General features: G+C 35.9%; 1 protein-coding gene across 4 annotated transcripts in view; it reads left to right on the top strand.

Moving 5' to 3' along the window:
- The window catches only part of IPO11 (importin 11), a 215,873-nt gene that overhangs the window by 130,863 nt on the left and 57,295 nt on the right, over positions 1 to 27,715 (top strand). For 3 of the 4 annotated variants that reach the window (XM_032336151.1, XM_032336150.1, XM_032336152.1), the window contains 2 exons: positions 676 to 789; positions 7,072 to 7,193. In XM_032336151.1, coding sequence (XP_032192042.1) covers positions 676 to 789; positions 7,072 to 7,193 — 236 coding nt within the window. Of the gene's footprint in view, positions 1 to 675; positions 790 to 7,071; positions 7,194 to 25,122; positions 25,255 to 27,715 lie in introns of those variants that run through there. The other variant, XM_032336153.1, reaches the window with a different exon arrangement.

Below are 27,715 nucleotides of genomic sequence, written 5' to 3'. Positions count from 1 at the left end.
CTTTTCTTTCTCCAACAAACTATAGCTGCTGCTGCTGCTGCTGCTGCTTTTTTTTTTTTTTTTTTTTGATAACTCTCTCACTTATATGCATGTGTATTCATCCACAAAGATTTGAAGCAGAGTAATGGGAAAGAACAGTGCTAATTGTAGTATATATACATATACTATATTAAGACACTAATTTAGAAAATAATCGGTAGTATAATTACTACCGTATATAATTGTAGTATATATACATATACTACAATTAGCACTGTAGTATATGTATATATACTACAATTATTTACGGTAGTAATTATACTACCGATTATTTTCTAAATTAGTGTCTTAAGTGGATTCAAATAACCATGTATTGTATGAGTATTTACATTACTATAAGTAAATAAGTAATTGGTAAGTATTCTTTTTGTGTTTTTCTTTAAAATCCACATTTTATATATATATATATACACACACACACACATATGTATGTAGCACATATATATTACCTTGTATGGCATATATTTAGAAAGTTATTTATAACTCAGATAATACTGGCAGTATATCCTAAAGTGATTTTGAAGGAGAATATTATTTTATATCCCTGTTGACGTTACCATGTCTGTGATTGTTCATAGTCATATTTATACTTATACCTTGGTATAATTTTATGTGTGCTCTATTTTAATTATACAGAGGTACCCTGTTGTGATGTCAACATATCTTGGAGTCATGGGTCGAGTCCTGCTACAAAACACTAGTTTTTTTTCTTCACTTCTTAATGAGATGGCACATAAATTTAACCAGGAGGTAAGAATCAGTTTACTTAAATTGAAGACAGTCTTTTCAATGAGAATTGGAAATAATTGGGGAAATAATAATTCTATAAAACTCTTTTATTTAAAATTTTGTATTTTAAGACTTTAATAACTTACATTGTACCTGTAATTTTGAAGAAGAAAGAAAAAAGAATCTCTGAATGGCAATTGAAATTTACATTAGTTCTCTTTCATAATACTTTTGTTCTGCTTAACTGTAGAATGGAATTTTGATTCATTTATGGTTGCAATTTTTTTTTACTCACACTTAAAAGGAAAGAAATACTTTACGTAAAATTATTTACTGTCTTTGTTCCATTCCTTTACTGAACTTGTTCGTAGTGTCATGTGATGTGTTTCCATCATAATTATTATGGGAAGTGACTTTTTCAGTAAAGGCTTATTTTAAAAAAACTGTAACTGAAACCAGCCACCAGGGTAAGTACAAGACAGGTTCTTGAGTGAGTTGGTTACTTGAGACTATATACATTATCTTAAATTTGGTTTTTAGGTATTAAGTCTTTAATCTTTAAAAATTTGTAAGGTATAGAAAGTTGGAAGTACTTGAATGATGTCTTTAGAATGGAGGCAATTTATAAAATCTTTTGGTTTGAGAAACAAAACTACTTCAAGGAAATCTAGAACAAGGAAGTGCAAATTTTAGAATGTACAGAGTTTTTCTAGAATTAGATTTAGATATAATCTAATAAGAAATCCTAGCCTTTGTTTAGATGAATAGATAGGTAAGATTTTTCATTACCTTTATTAAATTTAACTGTGATGTGAGTTCAAAATTTGCTGAGTGATTTTAATAATAACTATATTTAACAACAATATAAATGCCATGTATTATATTAATTTCTCACAACAACCCATTGAGATAATAGTATTTTTATTTCCATTTCACATTTGAGAAATCTGAGGCTTATAGAGTTTTACTGGCTTGCTCAATTTCACATAGCTAGTAAATGATGGAATTGCTTTATATACTCCAGCAACCTAAATTTGGAGCCTGATATCTCAGTGACCACAGTGTACTGCCTCCTATCTGTCTTGGAACAGGCACTTTACACTATGTACTGGAGACACTTGTTTTGACAAGCTCAGAGTAACCTTCAGGGAGAAAGTATTTGAATGGGCAATTTCACAATAACAGTATGAGTGCTATGTCAGAGATAATGTTCAGCAGTGTGCTGTGGGAAGAGAAAGGGTATCTACTATGTTACTTTTTTTTAGTGTTTTTGTGTGTGTGTGTGATAAAAAATATATATATATAACATATAATTTACTTTCAACGATTTTTAAATATATGGTTCAGCCCTTTTAAATGTATTCATAATATACAATCATCAGCACCATGCATAGGCAGCCTCCACTGGGGTTAATTTCATATTAAAGAGAAATAATGAACTGTGGCTACTGCTGGTAGTGTTGAAACCCATTGGCAGTGTGAAAGATTGAGGAAAAGAGCTGTTATCATTGGTTCAGACTTACTTTTGATCTACTTTAGAGCACAGGCTTTTCATGGAACACTTCCTTTCTGTCTTCATTATTCTTTATAAAGAGGACGTTCTTTTATTCCTCAAAGAACTTGACATGTCAAGCCATCATGATTGAATGTAGAGATGAAGTGAATAAAATACTATTCTAGTTCAAATGGCTACTAATGACTGTGAGCACAGTTATGAAGAACGTCAAAAATATATGCAAGAATTAAATAGGGAAATGAGTTCCAGTAAATCTAGAGCTTTGAAGGAAGCAACGATCTTAGAGAAAGATTTCTCTTCTCAAACCTTGAAAACAGTATGAGATAGTAGAGTAAGCCAAGTTAAATTAAGAGTGATTTTATATCTTTGGGAGAAGAGCTGTACTCGTTGCACAAGTCAGGGTTAGAACAGTTTGTCCTCTAAGCATTTGTTATTCAGTCTTTAAACGTTCCTTGTTTGTATTGAATGAATAATGAAAACTTTTTAGACTAATCACCTAACTTAGAGCTTAGATCCTTGGGGTATTGAAGAATGGTAATTTGTTGTGGGGAGATTTACTAGAAAATCAAAGTATTTGTAGTCCCTTTTTACCCTTTTTCTCCTGTACGAATAGCTTCTCTTCTGGTATAAACAAGTGTTGCGGAACACGGGATGGGGGAAGGGGCTTTTCCAATGAGGGTCTCAGCATTCAGGATGTAGATTTTCATTTAAGTCATCTGATTTTATGTGGGAGTGGGAAAGGGGATCTACAAGATTCTAATTATTCCTTGTATAGATTCTCAGTTTTTCTGTTTTGAGTTCTGTGCCTCCCATCTGCCTTCTTTGTGGCCTGGGGGTTGCAGGGTTCTGAGAACCAGATCTGTTTATCTTAGATTGTTATTCCCTTGGTTGGCAGCTTGGTTTCAGGCTTTTCTGTTCTGCCCAGTCACTTAACATTTTTGTCTACCCACCATCCTTCAAACACTGTTGCTGTCTTTACCCAGTGTAGTTGCTCCTCTTTATAGACCCTGTGGGATTATTCCTTTGTTTTTTATATTTCTTTACTTTCATTGTAGTGGGGTTTCATGGGGGTCCAGCAAATGCACATTTTCAGTAATAAGATTGTTTTAATAATGTCTATATGCTTCCAGGGTAAATAACTTAATTATAAAGATGTAATAAAAATGTTTGTAGCGGGGCGCCTGGGTGGCTCAGTGGGTTGGGCTGCTGCCTTCAGCTCAGGTCATGATCTCGGGGTCCTGGGATCGAGCCCCGCATCGGGATCTCTGCTCAGCAGGGAGCCTGCTTCCCTTCCTCTCTCTCTGCCTGCCTCTCTGCCTACTTGTGATCTCTGTCTGTCAGATAAATAAATAAAATCTTTGGAAAAAAAAATGTTTGTAGCTGAATAATTTGAGTAATAATTTGAGTAATTTGAGTTTATCTTTGTACAAAAGATTTGTTCCATTTGTCCCATTTAGAATTTCAGACGTTACTGAACATGTACTTCAGAACAACCATATTGAGTTTTCTAATACATACATAGAATTTTATCACTTCCCTGTTGCAGACCTCCTTGGTTTTGAGATTTCTTTAGATTGGGGAGTAAGTCTGACCTCTCTAATGTAGGTTTGCCTACAAGGCTTACTGTAATCTGGTTTGTGACTTCTTTAGCCTCTTCTAGCATCCTTTTGGAGCTCATTGATAGCCATTCAGCACACAGAACATTTTCCAGTTTTTTCTTGCTCCAGAGCTCTTGCATACAGGCTCTTTACTCCTTGTCCCTCAGACACTCCCTTCCAGTCTCTCACCTTCCTTAACTTGATCCCTTATCTTAATTTATTCTGCTTTAAAGCTTAACTCCTCTGGGTAACTTTGCCTTCCTCTCCTAAGTTTTAGTTAGGCCTCTCTGGATGTTCTTGTAGTACTGGGAACTATGTATTTATTATCAGGGCCGGGTTTGGGTGAGACAAGTGAGGTGGTGAGAATGAGCACCTCCTTACATTTTGTACCCTACACACCTTTTTTTTTTTTTTTTTTTTTTTAATCCTTGTTCTGGGTCTGTTCATTGTGTTCCCCAGGGTCAGCAGACTATGTATGGCCTATGGACCAGGTCCTGTCTGCTGCTTATTTTTATCAAATCTGTGAATAAAGAATGGTTTTTCTTACTTCTTATTGGTTGAAAAAATAATAGGACTTCCTGACACATGAAAGTTACCCCAAATTTTGTACTGGAACATATCCCTGTCCATTTTGTTACCTGTTTATGACTGATGTTGGGAGTTGAATAGTTGCATCTGAGAACATATGGCCCACAGAACCTTAAATATGTACTTAACTGTCCCTTTAGAGAAAAGGTTTGCTGATCCCTGTGTTCTAATTGCTTGTTTAATTAAAGTCCCCACAAATTCACTGTTTTGTGCTGGTAAGTATTTTTATAATGAAGGAGATAAATAAATTATAAATAAAAGTGGACGATAGAGATATCTTTCTATGCTGATTGAATCTTTATTTCAACCAGGTACATTATTATAGCTTTGGTTGACTATGTTAAACTTTAGTGATGACTTGATATTTGCTTTTATAATGGATAGTGGTTTGTTTTTTAAAATCTTGCTTACTGGATAATAATTGCAGTAAGTCTGGAGAGCGTCTCTACCATTTGTTTCCAAATGAAATATGAATTGAAGACACGTGGTATATATCAGAAGTTACCAAGTGGTTGTGTTTCATGGTTTCCTTAGTGTGTTTGTAATATATTCACAGTGCTCATAGGCCAAAAGAAATAAAAATATCTAAATAAAAGGAAATATCCTTCTCTTTGGGTCCAAATAGCTTAATACATATTTTTTGTCCTAATAACTTAGTAGTTATTGAAAAATAATACACAAAAGTCTAAGGAAAGAGCAATATCTTTGTTTCATTCTTAAATATCTACTAGTACTCACTAATGAAATATATGTGCCTAGTGAGCACCACTCAGATTCGCAAACTTCAGAATCAGATTGGAGTCCTCCACCTTCACTTTTGTTTTACCTGGATTTCTAGGTAATACTTTGTAAAGATAGGAAGTCACCATAAGGAGCAGTTTTTGTAGTATCTGACCGATATTTCTGTGTTTCTCTGAATAATTGTAAATAATTGTAAATATTCTATGAGTCCATTGTGGCATCTTAGGATGCAGGACATAGTTTGCAGAGCTCAAGTATAAATAACTATCTTGAATTAACAAGATAGTTCCTCTCTCTGCCTGCCTCTCCGCCTACATGTAATCTCTGTCTCTCAAATAAATAAATAAAATATTAAAAAAAAATGTTGAAGTATTTCTTGGAAAATACGTAGAGGCATAAAAGTAGAAAAGTATGAGAACTTAAGATTGACTTTAAGTTACCAACATTCATGAGGTAGAGATTTTGATATTAAATGCGTTTTTTAAAAATGTGGACATTTATATAAGTGGACAAGTGTTTATGAGGCAAACCCTGAGATTCACATTCAGTCTGTATGAACACTACAGTTGGTTGTGTTTTACTTTATAGATTCTAAGTGTATCAGTGTATCAGTCAGGGTCCTCCAGAAAAAAATAGAATCTAGTTTGTGTGTGTGTTTGCATGTACATACATCACACACACACACACACACACACACACACACACACAAAGACAAGAGAAAATGAGAGGAGAGAATGGGCGGGGGGAAGTAGGGAGGTAGTGATTTTAAGGAATTGGCTTATTTTAAGGATTATGAGGACTGTCGCTAAGTTTTTAGCGACACTGAAAACTCGAACAGGATTTCTGTGTTACAGTCTAGAGGCAAGATTTCTTCTTTTTTGGGAAACCTTAATTTTTGGTCTTAAGACAAAATTCATCTGATTGAATGAAGCCTAACCTCACATTATCTAGGGTAATCTCTTTTCTTTAAAGTCACCTCTTTTTACCTGTTAATCATATCTACAAAATGTTTTCACAGCAACATCTAGACTAGTATTTAACCCTACAACTGGACACCTTAGTCTAAATAAGGTTGATAGGTACAGTTAGCCAGCAAACTTTCTATTTCTGCATTATGTTGATTTTTTTTTTTTTAAGATTTTTATTTATTTGAGAGAAGGAGTGTGAGCGAGAGTGTGTAATCAGCGGGAGGAAAAGAGCAAGAGAGAGAAGTGGACTTCCCACTGAGCACTGAGCCCAATGCAGGGCTTGATCTCAGGACCCTGAGATCATGACCCAAGTGGAAGCAGACCTTTAACTGACTGAGCCACCCAAGTGCCCCTTATGTTCATTTATTTTTAATATTGCATATAATGTCTTAGAAACTGGTTTATTTTTCTTTGAAATTCTACAGGTTGAGATTGCAACCTGCCCTTTCCTCTGAAAATAGCAATGAATCAGTCCAACAAACTACACCTTAAACATTTAACTATTTCATCATCTAACTGAATAACTATAACCTAAGTACAAGTTGACAATTTTAAAAAATGCATTTACTTTTTTAGTACCGGAAGAATGTATTGGATTGGTGATTTAGTAAATGAAATTACTAAAACCGCCCATCGGTTATCTATTGGTTTTGAACAGCCTGTTTAGCTCTCAGAATAAATTGGATCCCATGATTAATTAGAGTCATTTTCTTGTTTTGCTCAAATTATTCCTTTCCAACTCAAGGCTGGTCCTAGTTTTTTATATTCCAATTCTGTGGTTTGTTGGAATTGAACTTCAATCATGCCTTATGAGGTTTTAGCCTTTAACAGTACTTATCCACAAGTAATTAGCATTTCAAATATCGTGAGATGCCTCTTGCTCTTTTGTCAGATGGACCAGCTTTTGGGAAATATGATTGAAATGTGGGTTGATCGCATGGACAACATTACGCAGCCTGAAAGAAGAAAACTTTCAGCTTTGGCTTTGCTCTCTCTTCTGCCGTCTGATAATAGGTGAGGAAATATTTTTTAGAATTTTTTTAAAACATCTAAATATTATCACCCTTTTTTTTTGCCATTGTTATTGCTGCATGTTGCTGGGCAGTATTGTTTTGTGTATATGTATGCTCATTTTGTTAGTAGATAATGCTGGGAAAGATATTGGTCTAGATCTAATAAGATGTGAATGGGATTGGTGGGCACTACAGTACAACTTGGTCAAATTCATTTAATAATTTAATTTTTGTCTGAATTTTCATTTTTTTATAATCAGATTTTATTAGACTTCTTTTGGGTCATTTTTAAATATAAGATGAATAATATATCAATAGCAGTTCATAAAAAGGATCTTCCTCATAATTCAAAAGAATGTTACATAATTTTTTTTTTGGATTATCTTTTTTTTTTTTTTAAAGATTTTATTTATTTATTTGACAGAGATCACAAGTAGGCAGAGAGGCAGGCAGGAAGAGAGAGGGGGGAAGCAGGCTCCCTGCTGAGCAGAGAGCCCGATGGCGGGGTACGATCCCAGAACCCTGGGATCACGACTTGAGCCGAAGGCAGAGGCTTTAACCCACTGAGCCACCTAGGTGCCCCAATTTTGGATTATCTTTAAAGAAGCTTGCAAGTACTTTTTTTCTCATTACATTGATGAAGTCGTTTAATTATAGTTTACAAACTTTGTTAAATTCTCATTTCTGTAAAGCAAATGCAAAATGCTTTGTTTTGGGCATTAGACACAAATATCTATTTTCTTTATTTTTACCCGTCTTTGTGGAGTTTTGCAGTATCTGCTTGAATTTTTTTCTTTTTTTGGTACTTTTTTTTTTTTAAAGACTTTACTTATCCATTGGACAGACAGTAGTAGGCAGAGAGGCAGGCAGAGAGAGGAAGGGAAGCAGGCTCCCCGCTGAGTAGAGAGCCTGATGCGGGGCTTGATGCGGGGCTGGATCCCAGGACCTTGGGATCATGACCTGAGCCGAAGGCAGAGGCTTTAACCCACTGAGCCACCCAGGCGTCCCTTTTTCTGGTACTTTTAATTTTAAAGGCATAAAAGCGGGTCGTAAGACTTGATTTTGTATGAGAAAAATAAAGTACATCGTTCTGACTTTGGGAACTTTTCGAACACATCTTTCCTAGTGATTAATTAGTGAAATAAATCCAGTTAGCTTTAGAAATCCTTGTTAAAAATGTAGATATTATTTATTTCTTACATGATAGCTTGAGTTAAGCACATAGGTACTTGTTTTGTCCTAACACTATAATCATAGATTCTGATTACTGAGCATGTACTGTATGTCTTTATATTTTGCTACATTTATATCTCATTCAGTTTTTAATATAGTTCTGAGATATAGGCATGATTCTTCTTATAGAGCAAAGAAATAACTTAAAAATGTAAACTAATTTGTCTAGGGTGTGGCATGTATGTTCTATTTATGTATATTTTGACCTGGGGCAACTTGATTCCAGGGTTTGCTCTTTTTAACTACCAAAATGGTGCTCTTTTTCAGGTAGACACGCACAAGACCAGTACATTTCCTCACTGTGAAATTGAGTGGCATTTAATTTTTGAAAACCAAATTTTAGCTCCTAGTATTTTATTGCTGTTTCCTTTTCTTAATGGATAATTAGTGATTGAGGTTATTCAGACCTTTATAATTGAAGTGTTAAAGAACCTCGCCTTTGGCAGTAGCTAGCACTCTGTAAACATTTGTGGAATAAATTAATGAATGGAAAAAAAAATTAAGGTTAGAAAAACATGTTAGGGTTTTTTCTGACATAAAGTACTGAAATTACTGAAGGTAAATTAGAAGTGACACACATTGAATGAAGGGTATCGGGGCGCCTGGGTGGCTCAGTGTGTTAAGCCGCTGCTTTCAGCTCAGGTCATGATCTCAGGGTCCTGGGATCGAGTTCCGCATCAGGCTCTCTGCTCAGCAGGGAGCCTGCTTCCTCCTCTCTCTCTGCCTGCCTCTCTGCCTACTTGTGATCTCTCTCTGTCAAATAAATAAAAATAAAATCTTAAAAAAATAATAAATGAAGGGTATCTAATTGTATCTAAAGCATATTTGTTTAACATTTTTTATGAGACAACTGTTTGCTTTAATATTTTATTTTATGTAAGTGTGTGGTCAAAAAAACACTAAGGTGGCCAAAATAGTCAGCTTCTCTCAGGAAAATACAAGATTTCCTAAAGTCAGGAATAGACCATTGTGGGGGGCAGGGACAGATGTCTCATGTCATCCTATCTAAATTGAGGGGCAGAACTTTAATAAGACTTGGAATTCTCTTAAACATGAAGATTTCAGATTGAAAAGTTGGGAGAAGATAGTTGTGATAGGAAGATCAGATCTTGTTTTTAAAAATAAGGTAAGTATTAGAAAAATCTTATGGGCACCAATGAATTCGTGTCATCCTAAGGGTACCAAGAAAGTTTAAATAATGTAGTGATAGAATTCTAAAGAATAATTACTGAACTTTATAGTCGGCTTAGTTGACTAAAGAAACTTCAATAGATACAGAAAATGTAATGATCTGCAAACAAAAACTAAATTGCTGTGTAAGTTTGCCACATAGTCATTGGCCCCTGATAGAACTTAAAAAGATTTAGATTTATATTCACATTTCTAGTGGAAGGTAATGTGGGATTTTAGGACAGCTTTATTGTTTTATCACTTTTCCTCCACTTTACTACAGAGTTGTTGGAGTTTGGGGGAATTTTCCCCTTTCTGCGTCCCCAGTAATAATACCTGGTTAATCTCTCATGTAATAGCAGTTTTCTGTTTCTGCATTTCTTTTAGACATTGGAGTTTAACATTTTCTTTGCCTGAAATAAGTAGATCGAGTAAATAATGTTCACGGTGATTTTTTTAATCATCTAAATTGGGAAATTTAGAATTTTAGAAATGGGGTTAGCTGTTTTTATTTCATCCCTTTCTTCCTTTCTCATGTTTTCATCCATTTACTGTAGTATAGAGTTCTAAAAGTAGAAGTCCCCGAGTGTACATGCCCTCATTTTTACTTCAGTACAGTTTCAGTTGTTTACTTCTCTTACTATAACAGATTTTCAAATGCAGAAATACACTGTTCTAAAGCATGATTTCTCACATATAGTACTAGTGATATTTAGGGACAGATGGTTATTTGGGTTTTGGGTGTTTTTCCTAAGATTTTGGTGGGGGAGTGCTTACACACAAGCCAGGGGGAGGGGTAAAGGGAGAAAGGGAGAGAATCCTCAGGCAGACTCCCTGCTGAGCAGAAAGTCCAACATGGGGCCTGATCCCAGGACCCAGAGATCATGACCAGAGCCAAAACCAAGAGTTGGGTGCTCAACCAACTGAGCCATCCAGGCACCCCTTTTTTTGATTTTCCTTTTTTAAAGAAGGAGCGGGAGAAGCAGAGAGAGAGAATCTTAAGCAAGCTCCACGCCCCGTGTGGAGCTGGACAAGGAGCTCGATGTCAGGACCTTGAGATCATGATCTTCGCTGGTATCAGAAGAGTCAGACACTTAATCTGACTGAGGCACCCAGGTGCCCCCAGATGATTATTTGTTATGGGGAACTACCTTGCACCTTGTAACGTATCTGGCAGCTCCTCTGCCCTTTAGATGCCAGTAGAACTTCTAACCTCCATTTGAGAATCACTGCGCTAAAGAATGGCCATTTGAGAAACTATTAAATTTTCCTTTACCCTAATCCACTAGTTCTGTTCAGAAATTTGGTAAAAACTCCAGACTTCAAAGCCACTCTGAAATCCCAGTGCCACTGGTGACTTGCTGATGATGATGACTGTGTTACTTGTATTAGCTGAGGCTAAGTTTCCTTGTTTTTAAAATGTGTGTGTGTTCCTAATGAGACAGTTGTAAAGATTACGTGAGTTTACGTGTGCAAGGTCAGACTGCCTAGATAGATGGGGTTAGCTGTTTTTATTTCATCCCTTTCTTCCTTTCTCATGTTTTCATCCATTTACTGTAGTATAGAGTTCTAAAAGTAGAAGTCCCCGTGTATACATGCCCTCATTTTTACTTCAGTACAGTTTCAGGTATATTGAGTATCTGTACACCTATTCATTATTTATTTTAAAATTGTGTGTTAACCACACATGTTCTAAGGAATGGCACTTTGTATTCAGAATTATTTCCTACTTAAGAAATTGCCTTTATAATAAACTCCTGAAGTGTCAGATTTAATAAACCTGCTTGGATTGGACACTTGGTGCCTCTCCATATTTCTCGTTTATCTCAAAATTAGCATATATAATACCCACATGTGGAAATTTATTTTTATTTAAGAAATTTCTAAGATAAATCCTTTTACAACTTTTAAAACGTTAGACTAGTCAAATCAAGATAACAGTTTCCAAAGAGTAATATTTTGGTATAGTTTAAACATGATTAAATGAAAGACAAGTTTATAATTTTTAAAATGTAGACATGTTGTTTTACCTGAGTTATGCTTTTGTTTAAGCTGACCACTTTTAAATGAGTATTTAACATGATAGACTTTTGGGGCACCTGTTTGGCTCAGTCAAAAGAAAAGAGCATGTGACTTGATCTCAGGGTTGTGAGTTTCAGCCCCATGTTGAGTATAGAGATTACTTAAAACAAATTAAAAAAAAACAAACAAACAACATGATAGACCTTAATTTCCATCCCTTACAGTAGAGAGCATTTTTTACTTCTACGTCACATATTCTTTATTATAGTATTTTCTTTTATCTGTAAATCTTTGACTGCAGATTTTAGTAGCTTTCCTATAGTAAAAATTGGTTCTCAGTTTTTTTAGTCTTTCACAAGAAAAATGCTTTAGAAACATCGTGTCTGGGAACAGCTTTATTGACATGTAATTCATAGACCATACATTTTACCCACGTAAAGTGTGCAATTGAGTAGTATTTAGAAAACTCAAAGAGTATTGCAGCCATCACCACAGTTGATTTTAGAACATTTTCATCACTTCCAGAAGGAGGCATGTACTATTATGTAGTCTTCATTTTCTCACCACACCCCTGTCCCCAGCTCAAGGCATTAGAGCAAGGCCTTGAGAGTAGTAAGGATGGAGAGTAGAAGATGCATCCTAGAAAGACAGGGCCTTCAAGGTAGAGTCAGTTTTATTCTCTGTGAATTGTGCAATGATTAGTTTCCATTTAACAATACTGTTAAAGGTAATCTACTCGTCTTGTGGGGAAGTTATTTTAATCCATTTTGCTGCTGCCCAACTTGTCATATATTGGAAATGCTAGGATTCAGGTCTTTAAATTTTCATCTGATGTTTGCTTTCCTCCTTGTTGCCAGCATTCGGTCTTTGCTTATTCATTCATTCATTTGTTGAGTAGACATTACTAACTATGAATGTGTCATTAGTAGGTCCTGAGTGCTTTAAAATGCAGGTTTGATTGTTAGATACGGTGAGGCGATCAGATCAGGGGATAATTGCCATTGAAAGATACTTTGTCATTCACAGTTCCCAAGAGGAGGATGCATGCCACATCACACAAAACCACAAGGAAACACCATGGTTGGTCTGCAGATGGAGTGAGGGCACAGTGTGGGCAAGAGCTTTTAATATGGTTTCCATGGGAAGGAATGGGAAAGCAAGGGTCAGGTGGTTTAGGATTGGCTAGTTTAAATAGTTTTGGTAGGCTGTAGGGAGTAGGCACTGTTGCACTTTGTCTGTTACAGGCAGGGGGATAGTGGACCCAAATGTTAGAGCCTCATGAAAGAGGTAGCTGCATATATGGGCTCTGGATCAGTTGGTTTGCTCGTGTAATTTGTGCAGGAAGGCAGTCTTTTACTGTCTCTCTGAATTGGGTAACGTTGGGAGGGTCAGCCTCTCCAGGGTCATAAAGGCCCCATTGGTCAAACTATCAGCATATGGAAAGATAAGGAGGCATGATTAATATACCGAATATTAACCAACTTTTGTTCTTAGCAGCATGCTTAACACCTTAGTAGGTCCACAGCAAGTTTAACAGATGAATGAAAAATAAATTTAATATACTTATACTGTAATAGTGTGCTGTTTTTTCTCCCAACTAAGTAACATTTGTCTGAACTTCTAAAGAATGTTTGTGCCTGAAAAACTAAGCTTACTTGATCTCTCAGTTTGTTAGCCCTGGGAAAAAGTATAGCATACTTTTTGGTCACTGTATAAAGTACTACTTGAAGTAGTATCCAGATAATTTTTCAGTTTTGTCATATTAATATTCGATAAAACATTTTCACATTTAGCAATCTTAAAAAGGAGAGTTTTTGTACCTAACTCTGATTGTAGTATTGTTGCAAGTTAGGAGTTTTTTGAATGGACTTACTTTAGGCATACTTTAAATCCGTTCAGTTAGTTATATATACAAATTTTGCATACCTGCCTGTTAATACCCTTACTCAAAAAAGAAGTATGGAATGAATTTTGATGTATTTACTTTGAAAAGGATGTATTTTTAAAATTTACAGTTGTCATTTGAACATTAAATCTACTTTTATAAATTGAAAAAGGTAGTGTGAGATTGTGGGATTTGGAATTACATTTTTGTTCTTTTTTTAAAATTTCAAATATATAATTTGGTTTCTTTGCAGTTAAATAAAAAGTCACTCATTCTTATTATAATCTTTTTGTTCTAACACTTGGGAAGTCAGTCTGAAAATCAATTTGCTATAATGAATAAGACAATTTATATTGTTCTGAATTGCTACAATTAAAAAATATGCACAGGGTATACAAATAAAGTATAAATAAATTCCTCAGACATTCAACAAACACTAAGTAAATCCTTTTGCATCATTTGTTATTTCCATTGTAATGAGTTAATTTTGAAGTAAAAAACTATAAGTGGACACATTTGTTTATACTAATTATCTGCCTCAATTAAAAAAAAACAGGGTCTCAAAGACTGGTTCTAAACTGATTAATCAAAGTCTCAATTACTGTTGTATTACCAATTCTTTTAGTAGATTAGAGCAGTGAGTAATTTTATGTAGTTATGTATTCATTCATTTTGAGAGATGGGTAATTTTATTTTATTTTATTTTAAGATTTTATTTATTTATTTGACAGACAGAGATCGCCAGTAGGCAGAGAAACAGGCAGAGAGAGGGAGGAGGAGGCTCCCCGCTGAGCAGAGAGCCTGATGCGGGGCTCTATTTCAGGACCCTGGGATCATGACCTGAGCCGAAGGCAGAGGCTTTAATTCACTGAGCCACCCAGGCACCCCATGAGATGGGTAATTTTAAACAAAAGATTCTCATACGTTGTATAGGTCTGATTTTATGAATGGGTTTCCGTTAGTAGGTTGAGCTGTTACTGGAAGTCAAATTACCAATTAAAGTTACATTGTCTCTGTTGCTTCTGAAAAGCTGTGCTTTGTCTGTTTGTCAGATTGTTGTGTTTGTCTTCAAGAGCAGTCTGAGAAGACTGCCTAATGGAAACCACGCTTTTCCTCTACTTCTTGTAGATAGCCAAGGTTGATAGCCTTGGTTGATAGCCAAGATGATCCAGCCTTGGCTGAGCTATTTCGGTGTGCTCTACAGTTAGCTAAGTTCAGAGTCAGAGTGGCAGAAAGCACCCTTAGTGATTACCCTACGCCTTAGCTGAATGATCATTCTCTCTCCCATTCCATCAGATACTGACCTGAATGTCAGTGGAATGCGGTGACTGGGAGGAGCCAAATGGTTGCAGTCCTTGCTCTCGTGAAACTTAGAGTCTAGGGTTTTAGTTTTGTGGTGATTGCTCTTATTGTTGCTGCTTTTTTCCTGAAGATTGACTTGAACTGATTTCTCACAGTTTATATCATCTCATTGTATAGTAACTTGCAGAAAGGAGCAGCGAGGTGTCATTGGGGAAGTTAAGAAATTTTATTTTTCCAGAGTAGACCGTAAAAGAATAGTCATTATAGGATATATTGAATGGTGACTATATACCTCTCTCTCCTTGTTAGATAAGGAGAATAAAACGTGTCTAATAATACTTGGAAATTTCAGAACCTCAGCTGTTGAGGCTCTATTTTCCATCTTCCCTTTGAATATGTGGTTTATAAATAGGAGAGATACCCGTAGCTTTTTAAAATGAATATTTGGATTAGAATGTTTTCTTTTGTATGGAATCTAATATAGTTTGTAGTAATTACTGGTTATGATCATTCAGTTCAACTGGGGAAAATCCCTCTGTGATGAAGCTTTTAATGATTTTATTTTTTGACTAGGCTATGCATATGTATTTTTTGGTTCTTGCTGTGAATTTATAGGCTGGTTTTCTTCCCAAACAGAAATTGAATAACATGCCTACTTTTGAGCTGGTTAATATTCATATACTGAATTTTGTTAGCTTTAATCTAATAGAAGCTGGAGGATACAGACAAGGTGGTTTAGGAAGATGAACAATTGGGGCCATAATTGCAGCTTTACTACCTTTATCTGTAGACAAAACAGTTTTGTGAAAAAAGAGATAAATTACTAATTCCTGGGCTTGGTAATTTTTTTATTGAAAGATTATAGTCATGGGGCGCCTGGGTGGCTCAGTGGGTTAAGCCGCTGCCTTCGGCTCAGGTCATGATCTCAGGGTCCTGGGATCGAGCCCCGCATCGGGCTCTCTGCTCAGCAAGGAGCCTGCTTCCCTCTCTCTCTCTCTCTCTGCCTGCCTCTCCATCTACTTGTGATTTCTCTCTGTAAAATAAATAAATAAAATCTTTAAAAAAAAAAAAAGAAAGATTATAGTCATTTATAAAACTCCTTTCTTAAAGCTGAACTTCAGTTTTTCTGTCAGTGCTTTGAGGTCTTCCTTTCTTCCCCTTTCCCTGCAAAAGTTCCATCCTTTTTAGTGTTTGAAAGTGTTTCTATTCCCTTACCTTAGAATTTGAATGGAAATAGTCCATTTTGGTTTTCATTTCCAGTAAAGATTCACTTTATTCTGGTTCTAGCAGAGTAGAGTTACTTTAGTAAGAGTTACTTTAGGTTCCAGCAGAACCTAAATGCCCCTACGTTCCTGTCCAATTATAAAGCCTATGGTACGGACACAACTAACACTGAGCAGTATTCTAAAGATTCCTGTTAAGTGCTAGAGCACCCTCCTGTGTGTTGGTGATACATCCCATTGGCACCCTTTGGACATACTATTCAGTGTGCCCTTGCATCTTAGAGCAATTATTATTATTATTTTTTTTTTGTCTTCTGTCTCCTGTCCTAACTACTAAGGAAAGTTTCTGAATGCATGTGAATGTGAGACTATACTTACAATGTCTTCCTCTCATCTAGGACCGGTACCCCATCTACAAATTAGATAAATGCTTCTTTTTTTTTTTTTTTTTTTACAGATTTTATTTATTTGACAGACAGAGATCACAAGTAGGCAGAGAGGCAGGCAGATGGAGAGTGAGAGAAGGAAGCAGGCTCCCTGCTGAGCAGAGAGCCTGATGTGGGACTCGATCCCAGGACCCTGAGATCATGACCTGAGCCGAAGGCAGCAGCTTAACCCACTGAGCCACCCAGGCACCCTAGATAAATGCTTCTGGTGAACTTTTCATAAGGTGGCAGTCATCTTACAGACCTTGGTACCCTTAACAAACCAGCAACCATTGTATAGCATTAGACTTGTAAACATATCACCCAAGAGACCAAAATTATGGTTCAGATGACTTTGAAGTAGAGTGAGATGAAGAGAAGTTTGTGAACGAGATTGAAGTATCAAGTCTAGGCCTAAAATAATTGACAGAGTAGCTGTCTCCAATAAGGGTATAAAAGGAGTAAAATCACGAATCCTTGTGTACTTTCTGGTTTTTCTTGTGTAGCTAATATACCTTTATCGCTTGAAGAGCGATACGGTTTATTAAGGGATTCTTTTCCTTGAGCTTCTGCTTTCACTCTTTCCAGCAGTTTCAGAGAGAGAAAAATACACATCATGATGGAGAGGAGAGCTAAATTTGGGTTCAGATGCATGTTTTACCTACTATTTATGTGACATTGCCTTTCTGGCGGCTGTTGCATGCAGATACCTTTTGCATGCCTGCCAGTGCTCACTCTGCTCATTATTCCTATTCATTCATTACTCCTGTTGCTTCTCTTTCACCTTTGAGAAACTGGCAGTTATTTCCGGGAAGCCCTGGAAGAAGCTTTCATTGACTCATCTGTACAGAGTGGTTGTGTCAAGTTGACCCTCAGTTTGCATTTCCCAAACACTAAACATAATCATAGAATGTACACCGAGGGGCGCGCCTGGGTGGCTCAGTGGGTTAAGCTGCTGCCTTCGGCTCAGGTCATGATCTCAGAGTCCTGGGATCGAGTCCCACATCGGGCTCTCTGCTCAGCAGGGAGCCTGCTTCCCTTCCTCTCTCTCTCTGCCTGCCTCTCTGCCTACTTGTGATCTCTCTCTCTCTCTCTCTCTCTGTCAAATAAATAAATAAATCTTTAAAAAAAAAAAAAAAAAGAATGTACACCGAAACAGCAGCATGTGCTCTTCTTGTTAACATTCATCAGTAATGGAGCCCTTAAATCCCCAGATTTATTAGAGATCCAGGAAAAAGATTTGGAGTAGAGACTATAGGTTGAAAGGAAACTGGAGAAAGCAGGTGGAATTCTGGGTGGTAAAAGGGCCCCAGTTTTGTTGCCTTACCTGAAATCTTTGCCATCCTTGGACATTTTTTATTTGTCTTCCATTTGTTCATTTGTCAAACTCCTTCCAGTTTCTCAGCCTAAAAGCTATTTCTTCCTTCTTGAAATTTTTGGACTGCATCATACATTCATTATCATGTATTGCTTGCTCTGTTTTTGTGCTTTTTATGTATCTTACATCTGGGCTTTTTGGAGGTCGGACCCATGTGTGCAGGGCATATAGTGAAAGGCTTACGGTTTAGGCTCTGAACCACGCTGTGTAGATTTGAGTTCTGGCTCCTGAAATCACTGTGTGATCTTGAGCAAGGTATTTAACATATCTCTACCCTCATCTATAAAATAGAGCTACACTGTTGGATTGTTCTGTGTATTAAGTTGACATAATGCATGTATAGTACTTAGGACAATGCTTAGGAAGTGGTGTATGCTCAGTGTAAATAAATTCTGGTTGTGGTGATGATAATGTTTTACAGATTTTTTTTTTTTTTTTTCTCTGCTTAACACCAGACATAGGGTACTCGCTTATAGAATACCCTGCATGGTCAGGATATTATTATCATGATAATAATAATATCATGAACAGTTAATCTCTCACAGAACACCTTGGGTTCCTTGAAATCAGGGAAGAGATTTTATCTTTAGTATCCTTTGAGTCTAGCACAATGTTTGACACACATAGGCTCCCAATAATATGCCTGAATTGGATATATTTTAATAAACAATGCATTGTTCTCTTCTCAGTCTTGGATAGTTCTGAGCACCCAATTATTCATGTCAAAAACTTGGAAATTGTCTTTGGCAACGTGACGTCTCGCTGTTCACATGTAATCCATCACCAAAGCTGTTGACTGCACCTCTAAATATATCTCAAATCCATACCCTCCATTTCCAGTATCTTCCACTTACTCTTCCTAGGCTGTTACATTAGCCTCCTAAATGGCTCTTTCCTCCAAGCCATATTCCACAGAGAAGATGACAGCCATGTTTTAAAAGCAGAAATGATCTTATTCCTCTTCTAGTTCAAAACCCGTTAGTGGTCTCCTTGGGACAACCAGTCGGGGTTTGCCTTACCTCTTGAGCCCTATTCCACCCTGGTCTCTCTCAGTCATTTCTACCAGCCATGCTTGCCGTTCTCTCTCTTTGGAACGTGCTCAGCTTTTTCATGCCTCAGAATCCTGATAGACTGTGAATTGACATGCTTTCCGGTAGCTCCAGAACACTCTTGTTTTTCCTTTATAAAACTGATAGTGATTGTAAATCAAACAAGTTTTGGTCTAGTAGTTTTTCATATGTATTTTATTTTTTAGCCACAAATATTTATTTGTATTTTAAAATATAAGGACTCTTTTTAAACCTTTTTAAATTTACATAGAGTAAAATTGACTTCAAGGGAGGTTATACATTAATATAAATTTTCATACATGTAGATTGCACGACCAGCACCGCAGTCAGAACACAGGTGAGTAGCTTCATCACCTGAGGACACTCCCTTGTGCACTATATCTTGGGAATCCCATTCTCCCTGACTCCCAACTACTAGCTTCCATCCATCTGTTTTCTTTCACTGTAATTGTGTCTGTTAGAGAATGTAATATAAATGCAATCAAGCAGTGTATAACTTTTTGAGACTGGCCTTCTCAGGCAGCATAATGCTTTTTGTATTTGCCTAAGCTGTTGTATGTGTCATTAGAATATTGATGTTTTTGTTTTTGTTTTTGCTGAGTAGTATTCCATTGCACGGATGTTATCACCTTAGCCCTCGAAGGACATTTGGGTGTCTAATGCTTTTAAGTTAACTGTCTCCCCCACTGATCTCTAGTTTCAGGAGCATGATGTTCTGGACATTGTTAGTGTGTGCCCTCACTCCCGTCCATTTCGTGCGTATGCATGCATTACAAACACACACACACACACACACACACACACACACTCTTGCTGCTTTATTTTCAGAATAATTTGCATGTAAGTTGAATAGATTATGGTCTTTTGCTCCTAAATGCTTCAGTGTAGGCTTAAGTATTGCCTTTAGTTGTCATGTCTTTATAGTCTCTTTTAGTCTCTCTTATTTCCTGAGTTTTTATTTCTTGTGACTAATATTTTTGAAGAATACAGCCCTTTACTTTGTTTCCCTCCCTCCCTTTCTTTTCCCAGAATAGAATATTCCTCATTTGTGATGTGTCTGATGATTTCTGTTGATTAGATTGCAGTTACGCATCCTCGGTTGGGATATTACCTAAGTGATTGATGCTGTCCTTCCTGAAATACCACATCCACTGGCACATGGTGTCCACCAGTTTCGCATTAATGATATTAATTCTCATGAAGATGTGTGATTGCTCCACTGTGTAGTTACTGTTCTTTTCCCTTGCAGCTGATTATCTGTATTGAGATACTGCTCTTCATTAAAATTTCCTCCTACATTGAGCAAAATAATATTTTTTAATTGTTACCAGAATATTTTTAATTGTAAACACCATTTCAGATTTTGATTCTCTTGATTTTGAGGTCTTTTAAAATCTGTAATATCAGTAAGCACTATTGTAAACTATTTTTTCTATGTAAATCCATCTTGGTTGGTTTATATGTAGATGTTATATATCTAAAAAATAATAGGAGGTATATATTTAAAAGTGGTAATAGAATAATTGATTTATTCATTTTCTTGTAAAATTTCTGAATGGAAAAGAAAATGGATTTGAACTATTTGAACTATGAGATTATTTGAAGGCAGTGTTAATGAAGGTTCCATAAGAAGAGAGAAAAAAATAATTCAATGAGTCAATTTCCTAGGGAAAAAAATGAGGAGGCTCTTTTAGGAGGCTGAATGTTGGGTTCAGAAATTGTTCTAATGAAAATTAGGGGGAATCAGAAAAGGAATCTGAGGAACCATTTTGATGTGTTACTCTAGAGCAAAATCAGAATGTCACAGTTCAGACTGGGGAACATTATTGTTCCTTGGAGATCATATGAAGATTTCACCAAATATGTTAGGGAATTGATGAGGTAATAATGAGATGGTTTTAATTACCTAAATAATGTGATTTGGCTGTGAAGTGTTAGTAGTTAAAGCATGGGGACATATACCTTCCAGTCAGTGCAGCAGGAAGTTGAGAAACTTGAGTTCTAATCTAAAACCTTAGTGGCCAGTTGTGCCACTAATCAATGATGTGCTCATAGCCAGTAAGATGAGGAGGTCTCTGAATTCTGTTCCTGTATCACCCTTTTTTAAGGTCTTGATTTCTGTTTTCTTCTGTAGTAGTGATCTCTGTCTGTAACAGCAGCACCCCTATGAATCCTGTGAACAGAAAGGCTAATAAACTTTGTCATTCTGGATACTGGGTTTAGATTTATTGTTTGTTGTAGATGCTTTAGTTTACCTCAGCTTTTGCAGTAGGAGAAAGACAAAATTTATTTTATTCTGTCATTTTTATTTAGTGTAGTTTACTAAAAATTTTATTTTCAGGTCTAATAAGAATAAATATTTTTGTGTGCTTTGGATATTTCTGGAATGGAGGACAAGATTTATTAATGTTCTAATCTTATCATCTTGTAGTTTTTACTTTAAATTTTATTTTGATGTCAATGAGTTCTTCTAAACTCTAGAGGAGGAAAAAATTTTCCTTGACTTTTTCAGGGTCCCTGAGTGGGTCTGAAAATTAAACTGACGAAGTCAAGATTAACAGGGGAAAGCATATATATTTAATGCTAAGTTTTATATGACATGGGAGCCCTCAAAAGGAAGTGAAGACCCAAAGAGGATTGTAAATCTGTGTGTGTGTATGTGTGTGTGTGTGTGTGTGTATGTGTGTTTAAAGATTTTATTTATTTATTTGAGAGAGAGGGAGAGGGGAAGAGAGCACAAGTGAGGTAGGGTGGGTGGGAGGAATAGCAGAGGGTGAAACAGATTCCCCACTGAGCAGGGACCCGGATGCAGGACCTGATCCCTGGACCCTGTGCCATGACCTGAGGCAGAGGCAGATGCTTCACTGCCTGAGCCATCTACATGTCCCAAATCTGTGTTTTTATGCTAGGTTTGAGGCAGAGTGGAAAGTTGTGGAATGAGAGAGTAGGGCACAGGGTATGAGGTAAGTTTAGCAAACAGGGAAATTTTGCAGGCCTCTTTGGATTCTTCTCAGTGTCTCTGTCTTCAGAGATAAAGATGCTCCTTTTCTCCCACTACAGTTGAGGGCACCTCTCACATAAAGTTTTTATGACCTCATTCAGGAGTAAAGGCAAGGTATGAGGGTGTGGCTGGAGGTAGAGAAGGGATCAGAGAGAGTCCTTCACACTTAGCCTTTTTCTCAGATTCCTTCAGATTTGAGTATTCTCTATGCCACAGTGCCATATTTTGGGATATAGGGTCCAGAACCCCATCATAACTCTAAACTGTATGACACAATTGAAAAATCCTTCACTATGTTTGATGTAAGTGAAAACACTAAACACAAAATGGATTTGAGAAACCTAGCTCTTATTCCATCTTTACTCTAATTCATATCATTTATCTGATATGGGGTTTTTTGGTGGTAATTTACCAATTTCTTCATTCAGTAGCAACAACAGTTGTTGGCCACAAAGGATAGTTGTGAAAATTATAAATCATTTTGATAAAAGATCTGTTACCTAGTATGCACCTCTGATTTTTTATTGTCATAGAAAGTGGTGGGCACTTTACCAAATATTTAGTAGGGAAATAATTCATATTATCTGAAATATTGTTATCTTGATGTAAAAGATGCTTTAATAACGAAGGAGTTACTATACAATTATAGGTATATCATTACTGGTATTTTAAGTGTATTATCAGAGTATTAGTAATAATAAAGTCAGAATTAGCCTAAACACTGAGCTTTTTTGAAAAATAATGTCTAACAATATATAATATAAGCAGTTTATAGTTAACTCTTAAATCATTACCCTAAAATATTATAGTATACACAGATTTTTATTTAATAGATTCACACCATTTCAGATGTATATATGTTAAAAAGTAGTTGAAGTGTCCCTTTCACTCTCCCCAGCTTTTCTTGCCAAAGGTAACCTTTGCCAGTGCAACTTTATATCATTTTGCAATGCAAGGTGTATACCTTAATAAATTAAGGTGCTTGTTGGTGATATTGAATATTTTTTGTATCCAAAAATCTCTTTAAAAAGTTAAAAAGGAAGAACAGAGAGGTTAGTGAACAACATTTATGTTCACCATTCTAAATTTCTTGTTTTTGCTCCTTTTTTTTTTAAAGGATTAAAAGTCAGTCTGTAATATGTATTCAAAGAAATGTAAATACTATATACATTTGAAAAAATTATCCAAAATTATATTATTCTATCTTTTGTTTCACCTTTTTCTATTCAAAATTTATCTGTTCCTGATGGCTACAGTTTGTTCATTCTGAATATTTAAAATTTTCACATTTCCTTTTAAAATACTTATTTTTTATATTATCAGATGTTTAGGTATGTGTGTTAGGAAAACACAAATTAACTGCTTTCTGAAAAAAATAAGTTCCTGAGATTTCCTTTCAACAATACTTTGGAAACACAGATAAAATTACTTCCTGTCTCTCAGTTTCCTGTATCCATGGCAACCTCTGTTTTACACACTGACTGTGGAGGAACCAATGTGAAGAGTGGTGTTTCCTGAGCAAACTGTGACTTAAAAAAAAAAAAAAAGAGAGGAAAAAAAAAAAGGTGGAGGGGTGGAGGTCAACAGTGCCACAGAAAGAAATGGAGTTTAGAAATGTCGCTCTTCAGATTTAGAAAGAAAACCTTTACTCGAATCAGCCGAGTGTCAATAATACGAATTTCCTGGTTTCGGTAAGATTATTTATTTACATATAAACTTTTAACTGAAATGGAAAATAATTTGCTTTTGTGGAAAGCTATAGTTCAGAGTTTATAGTTTCATAAATTAAAATATTTAATTGATACTAAATTTAATTTGGTAAAGGGACATATTATATCCAAAGACCATTATCCCTACCTCATCATTTGTCACTTTTGTTATTGTCAGATGTAATGTTTTAAATGAGCTTTAGCAAACATACTGTTTTGCAGTTCATTAAATTTAAATTATCATTTTGTCAAGCAGTGGATTAATGGCCTGGAGGTTTTAATCCTAGAACACCTTCCAAACTCATATATTATGCTATCACCACAGTACAGTTGATAATATTTAGTATTGTTGGCTGATACTAATAAAAATAAAAAAATACAGAATTTTTAGTATTATATGTAGCACTATAATTTTGAGAACTTATTGATGATTTAAAGTTTTACCTTCTTTTTTTATAGCCAAGTCTGATATGAACAGAAAAAACAAGAACAGGGCTATGTGTGGATTACATTTTTCTCTGCCTTGCCTACGACTTTTTCTACTTGTTACCTGTTATCTTCTATTCTTATTACATAAAGAGATTCTTGGATGTTCGTCTGTTTGCCAGCTCTGCACTGGGAGACATATTAACTGCCGTAACATAGGCCTTTCAAGTATTCCTAAGAATTTTCCTGAAAGTACAGTTTTTCTGTATCTGACTGGAAACAATATATCTCACATTAATGAGGGTGAATTAACAGGACTTCATTCTCTTGTAGCATTGTATTTGGATAATTCTCGCATTGCGTATGTGTATCCAAAAGCCTTTGTTCAGCTGAGGCATCTATATTTTCTATATCTAAATAATAATTTTATAAAGCGCTTGGATCCTGGAATATTTGAGGGACTTTCCAATCTTCGTACTTTGTATTTACAGTCTAATCAAGTAGCTTTTGTTCCAAGAGGAGTATTTAATGATTTAGTTTCAGTACAGTACTTAAATCTACGAAAGAATCGCCTCACTATCCTGGGGAGTGGTACCTTTTTTGGCATGATTGCTCTACGGATACTTGATTTATCAAACAATAGAATTTTGAGGATATCAGACTTAGGCTTTCAACATCTTGGAAACCTGGATTGTTTGTATCTAGAAGGTAATAATTTAACAAAAGTACCATCAAATGCTTTTGAAGTACTTAAGAGCCTTAAAAGACTTTCTTTGTCTCATAACCATATTGAAGCAATACAGCCCTTTGCATTTAAAGGACTTGTCAACTTGGAGTACCTCCTTCTGAAAAATTCAAGAATTCAAAATGTTGCTAGGGATGGGTTTAGTGGAATTAATAATCTTAAACATTTGATCTTAAGTCATAATAATTTAGAAAATTTAAATTCTGACACATTTAGCTTGTTAAAGAATTTAATTTACCTTAAGTTAGATAGAAACAGAATAATCAGCATTGATAATGATACGTTTGAAAACATGGGAGCATCTTTGAAGATCCTTAATCTGTCATTTAATAATCTTACAGACTTACATCCAAGGGTCCTTAAGCCATTGTCTTCACTGACTCATCTTCAGGCAAATTCTAATCCTTGGGAATGTAACTGCAAACTCTTGGGCCTTCGCGACTGGCTAGCATCTTCAGCCATTACGCTAAACATCTATTGTCAGAATCCCCCATCCATGCGTGGCAGAGCATTGCATTTTATTAAGTGGACTGACTTTACAAATTGTGTTACATCTTCGACAAATGTATCCAGAGCTTGGGCTATAAAATCTCTTCATATTCACCACAAGACTACTGCGTTAATGATGGCCTGGCATAAAGTAACCACAAATGGGAAACATTTGGAAAATACTGAGAGCGTTACTTTCTGGGAACGAAGTCGTACTGCACCTGCCAATAGATTTTTTCAAGAGAATACATTTGGTAATCCATTAGAGGCTACTGCAGTGTTACCTGTGCAAATACAGCTTACTTCTTCTGTTAACTTGAACTTGGAAAAAAACAGTGCTCCACCGATTGATGATGCTTCGGTGTCAGGGAAAACATCTCTCATTTGTACACAAGAAGTTGAAAAGTTGAATGAGGCTTTTCACATTTTGCTGGCTTTTTTCATCTTAGCTTGTGTTTTAATCATTTTTTTGATCTACAAAGTTGTTCAATTTAAGCAAAAACTAAAGGCACCAGAAAACTCAGGGGAAAATAGACTTGAATACTACAGCTTTTATCAGTCAGCGAGGTATAATGTAACTGCCTCAATTTGTAACACTTCCCCACATTCTTTAGAAAGCCCTGGTTTGGAGCAGATTCAGCTTCACAAACAAATTGTTCCTGAAAGTGAGGCACAAGTCATTCTCTTTGAACATTCTGCTTTATAATTCAGCTTAATGTTAGTTACAGGAAAACTTCAGTGCCATGGACATGAATTCAACTGAAGCCTCCTTAAAGATTTACAAATTTTATTTGGAAATATAATGAATTATATGAGCTTAGCATTAATAAATACATGTTTTTAATAATTTATGAATACTGTATTCATTCAGCATATGTCTTCAATAGGTGCTGTATTAAGTAATGATACTAACGTTTCTGTGTACTAAGCACTATGCTAGTAAATACTTCATATTATCACATTTATCCTTAAAAAACATTTTAACTCTCTACATTTTACAGGTAAGGAACCCTAGGGAAAGCGAACTTAAGAAACTGTGCCAAATTCTTACTGTTTATGACACTTTTTAGGTCTGTCTGACTCTAGGGCACATGTTTTTCATTTCATGCTATGCTGCTGTCTAGATGCTAATTGTGAACAACATAGGCATGGCTCCTATTCTTGGTAGAACTTGAAATCTAGAGGAGGCACATGGTTTCTCTATGGGATGGTAAGTATTGCAGGCGGAGGTGCTACTGAGTATAACATCAAGTGGAAGTGGTAGGTGGCTTTATGAGGACAATGACACTGAGACTGGATCATGAAGGATAAGCAGAAATGAAAAGAGTTGAGTAATAGGTAGAGGTAACTTCGTATCACAGAAGTCAAAGAAAGAGAAAGAATGCTGCTTTTCATGAAGTAACATTCAGTGTGACCAGTTATGAGTGGTGGTGTAAGATTTGCAGCTGGAGAGAGATACCAGATGGTGAAGGATATTGTAATTTAATATTTTCCTTAGAGCAGCAGGGAGCCATGGAAGGTTTTGAAATAGTGGAGTGACTTAATCAGATTTACCGTTTACAGGGTAATTTCTTTCTGGAAGGAGCAATGAGACTAGATGCAGAGTTAGTTGGGTAGGAATTTGCGTCACCAATCCCGGGGTGAGGTACCAGAGACCTGTGCCAGAGTAGTGGAAAAGAGAATGGATGGATGGATTCTGGAGCTTGGTGGTTGGCTAAGGGGTGGCAAGTAAGGGATAAATCAAAGATGGTAATTTTTTGGCTTAGGCAGCATTTGGTTGCATTTAATGAACAAAGGAATCAAAAGGAGTGGGGATATGGGTGGGGACAAAATAATGAGTTCAATTTTGGATACACTGAATTTGAGATACACATCTGATCTCCAAGTAGAAATATCCCAAAAGCAGAAGATTACAGGAGAGATCTGTCTAGTAAAGGTCAATAATTTGTAAACTTCCATTTGTCTAGTACACCAGAAGTATATGATCCTCTCTTAACAATAACATCAACCATTTGAGTCATGACTTTGGGAGACAGGTAAGTGAGGAAGAATAAGATGAAAGAGCTTCCAGGAGATGTTAGTGGCCTTGATTGGGAATCTTTAATGTAAATAGACGGTAATTCAAGCCATGGAGACTATGTATGGATTATCTCTATTAGTATAAATTCATACTGTGTAGAATATTGGGCATATAGTAAGTGCCCATCCTTGATCTATTAACAGAGACCTGAACTACGAATACGTGTTAAAAATTTTTCCTTGAATGTTACGTATTTCATGTTTGTGCTGTCCTTCCTCTTCCCCCACATTTCTCTTTTTTATTATTAAAAGTTAATACTTCCTGTATAAAATTAGCCTGAAACCATCTGGGAGTATTTAAACCAAGTGGTAATTATTGAGTCTGTATTGTGAACCTGAGGTAATGATAAGAATGATTGTGTTGTC

This window comes from Mustela erminea, chromosome 3 (assembly GCF_009829155.1).
Source record: "Mustela erminea isolate mMusErm1 chromosome 3, mMusErm1.Pri, whole genome shotgun sequence".
In the NCBI taxonomy this organism is placed as follows: domain Eukaryota; kingdom Metazoa; phylum Chordata; class Mammalia; order Carnivora; family Mustelidae; genus Mustela; species Mustela erminea.
Note: the sequence above shows the minus strand (reverse complement) of the source record. Positions and strands in the feature narration are given on the sequence as shown.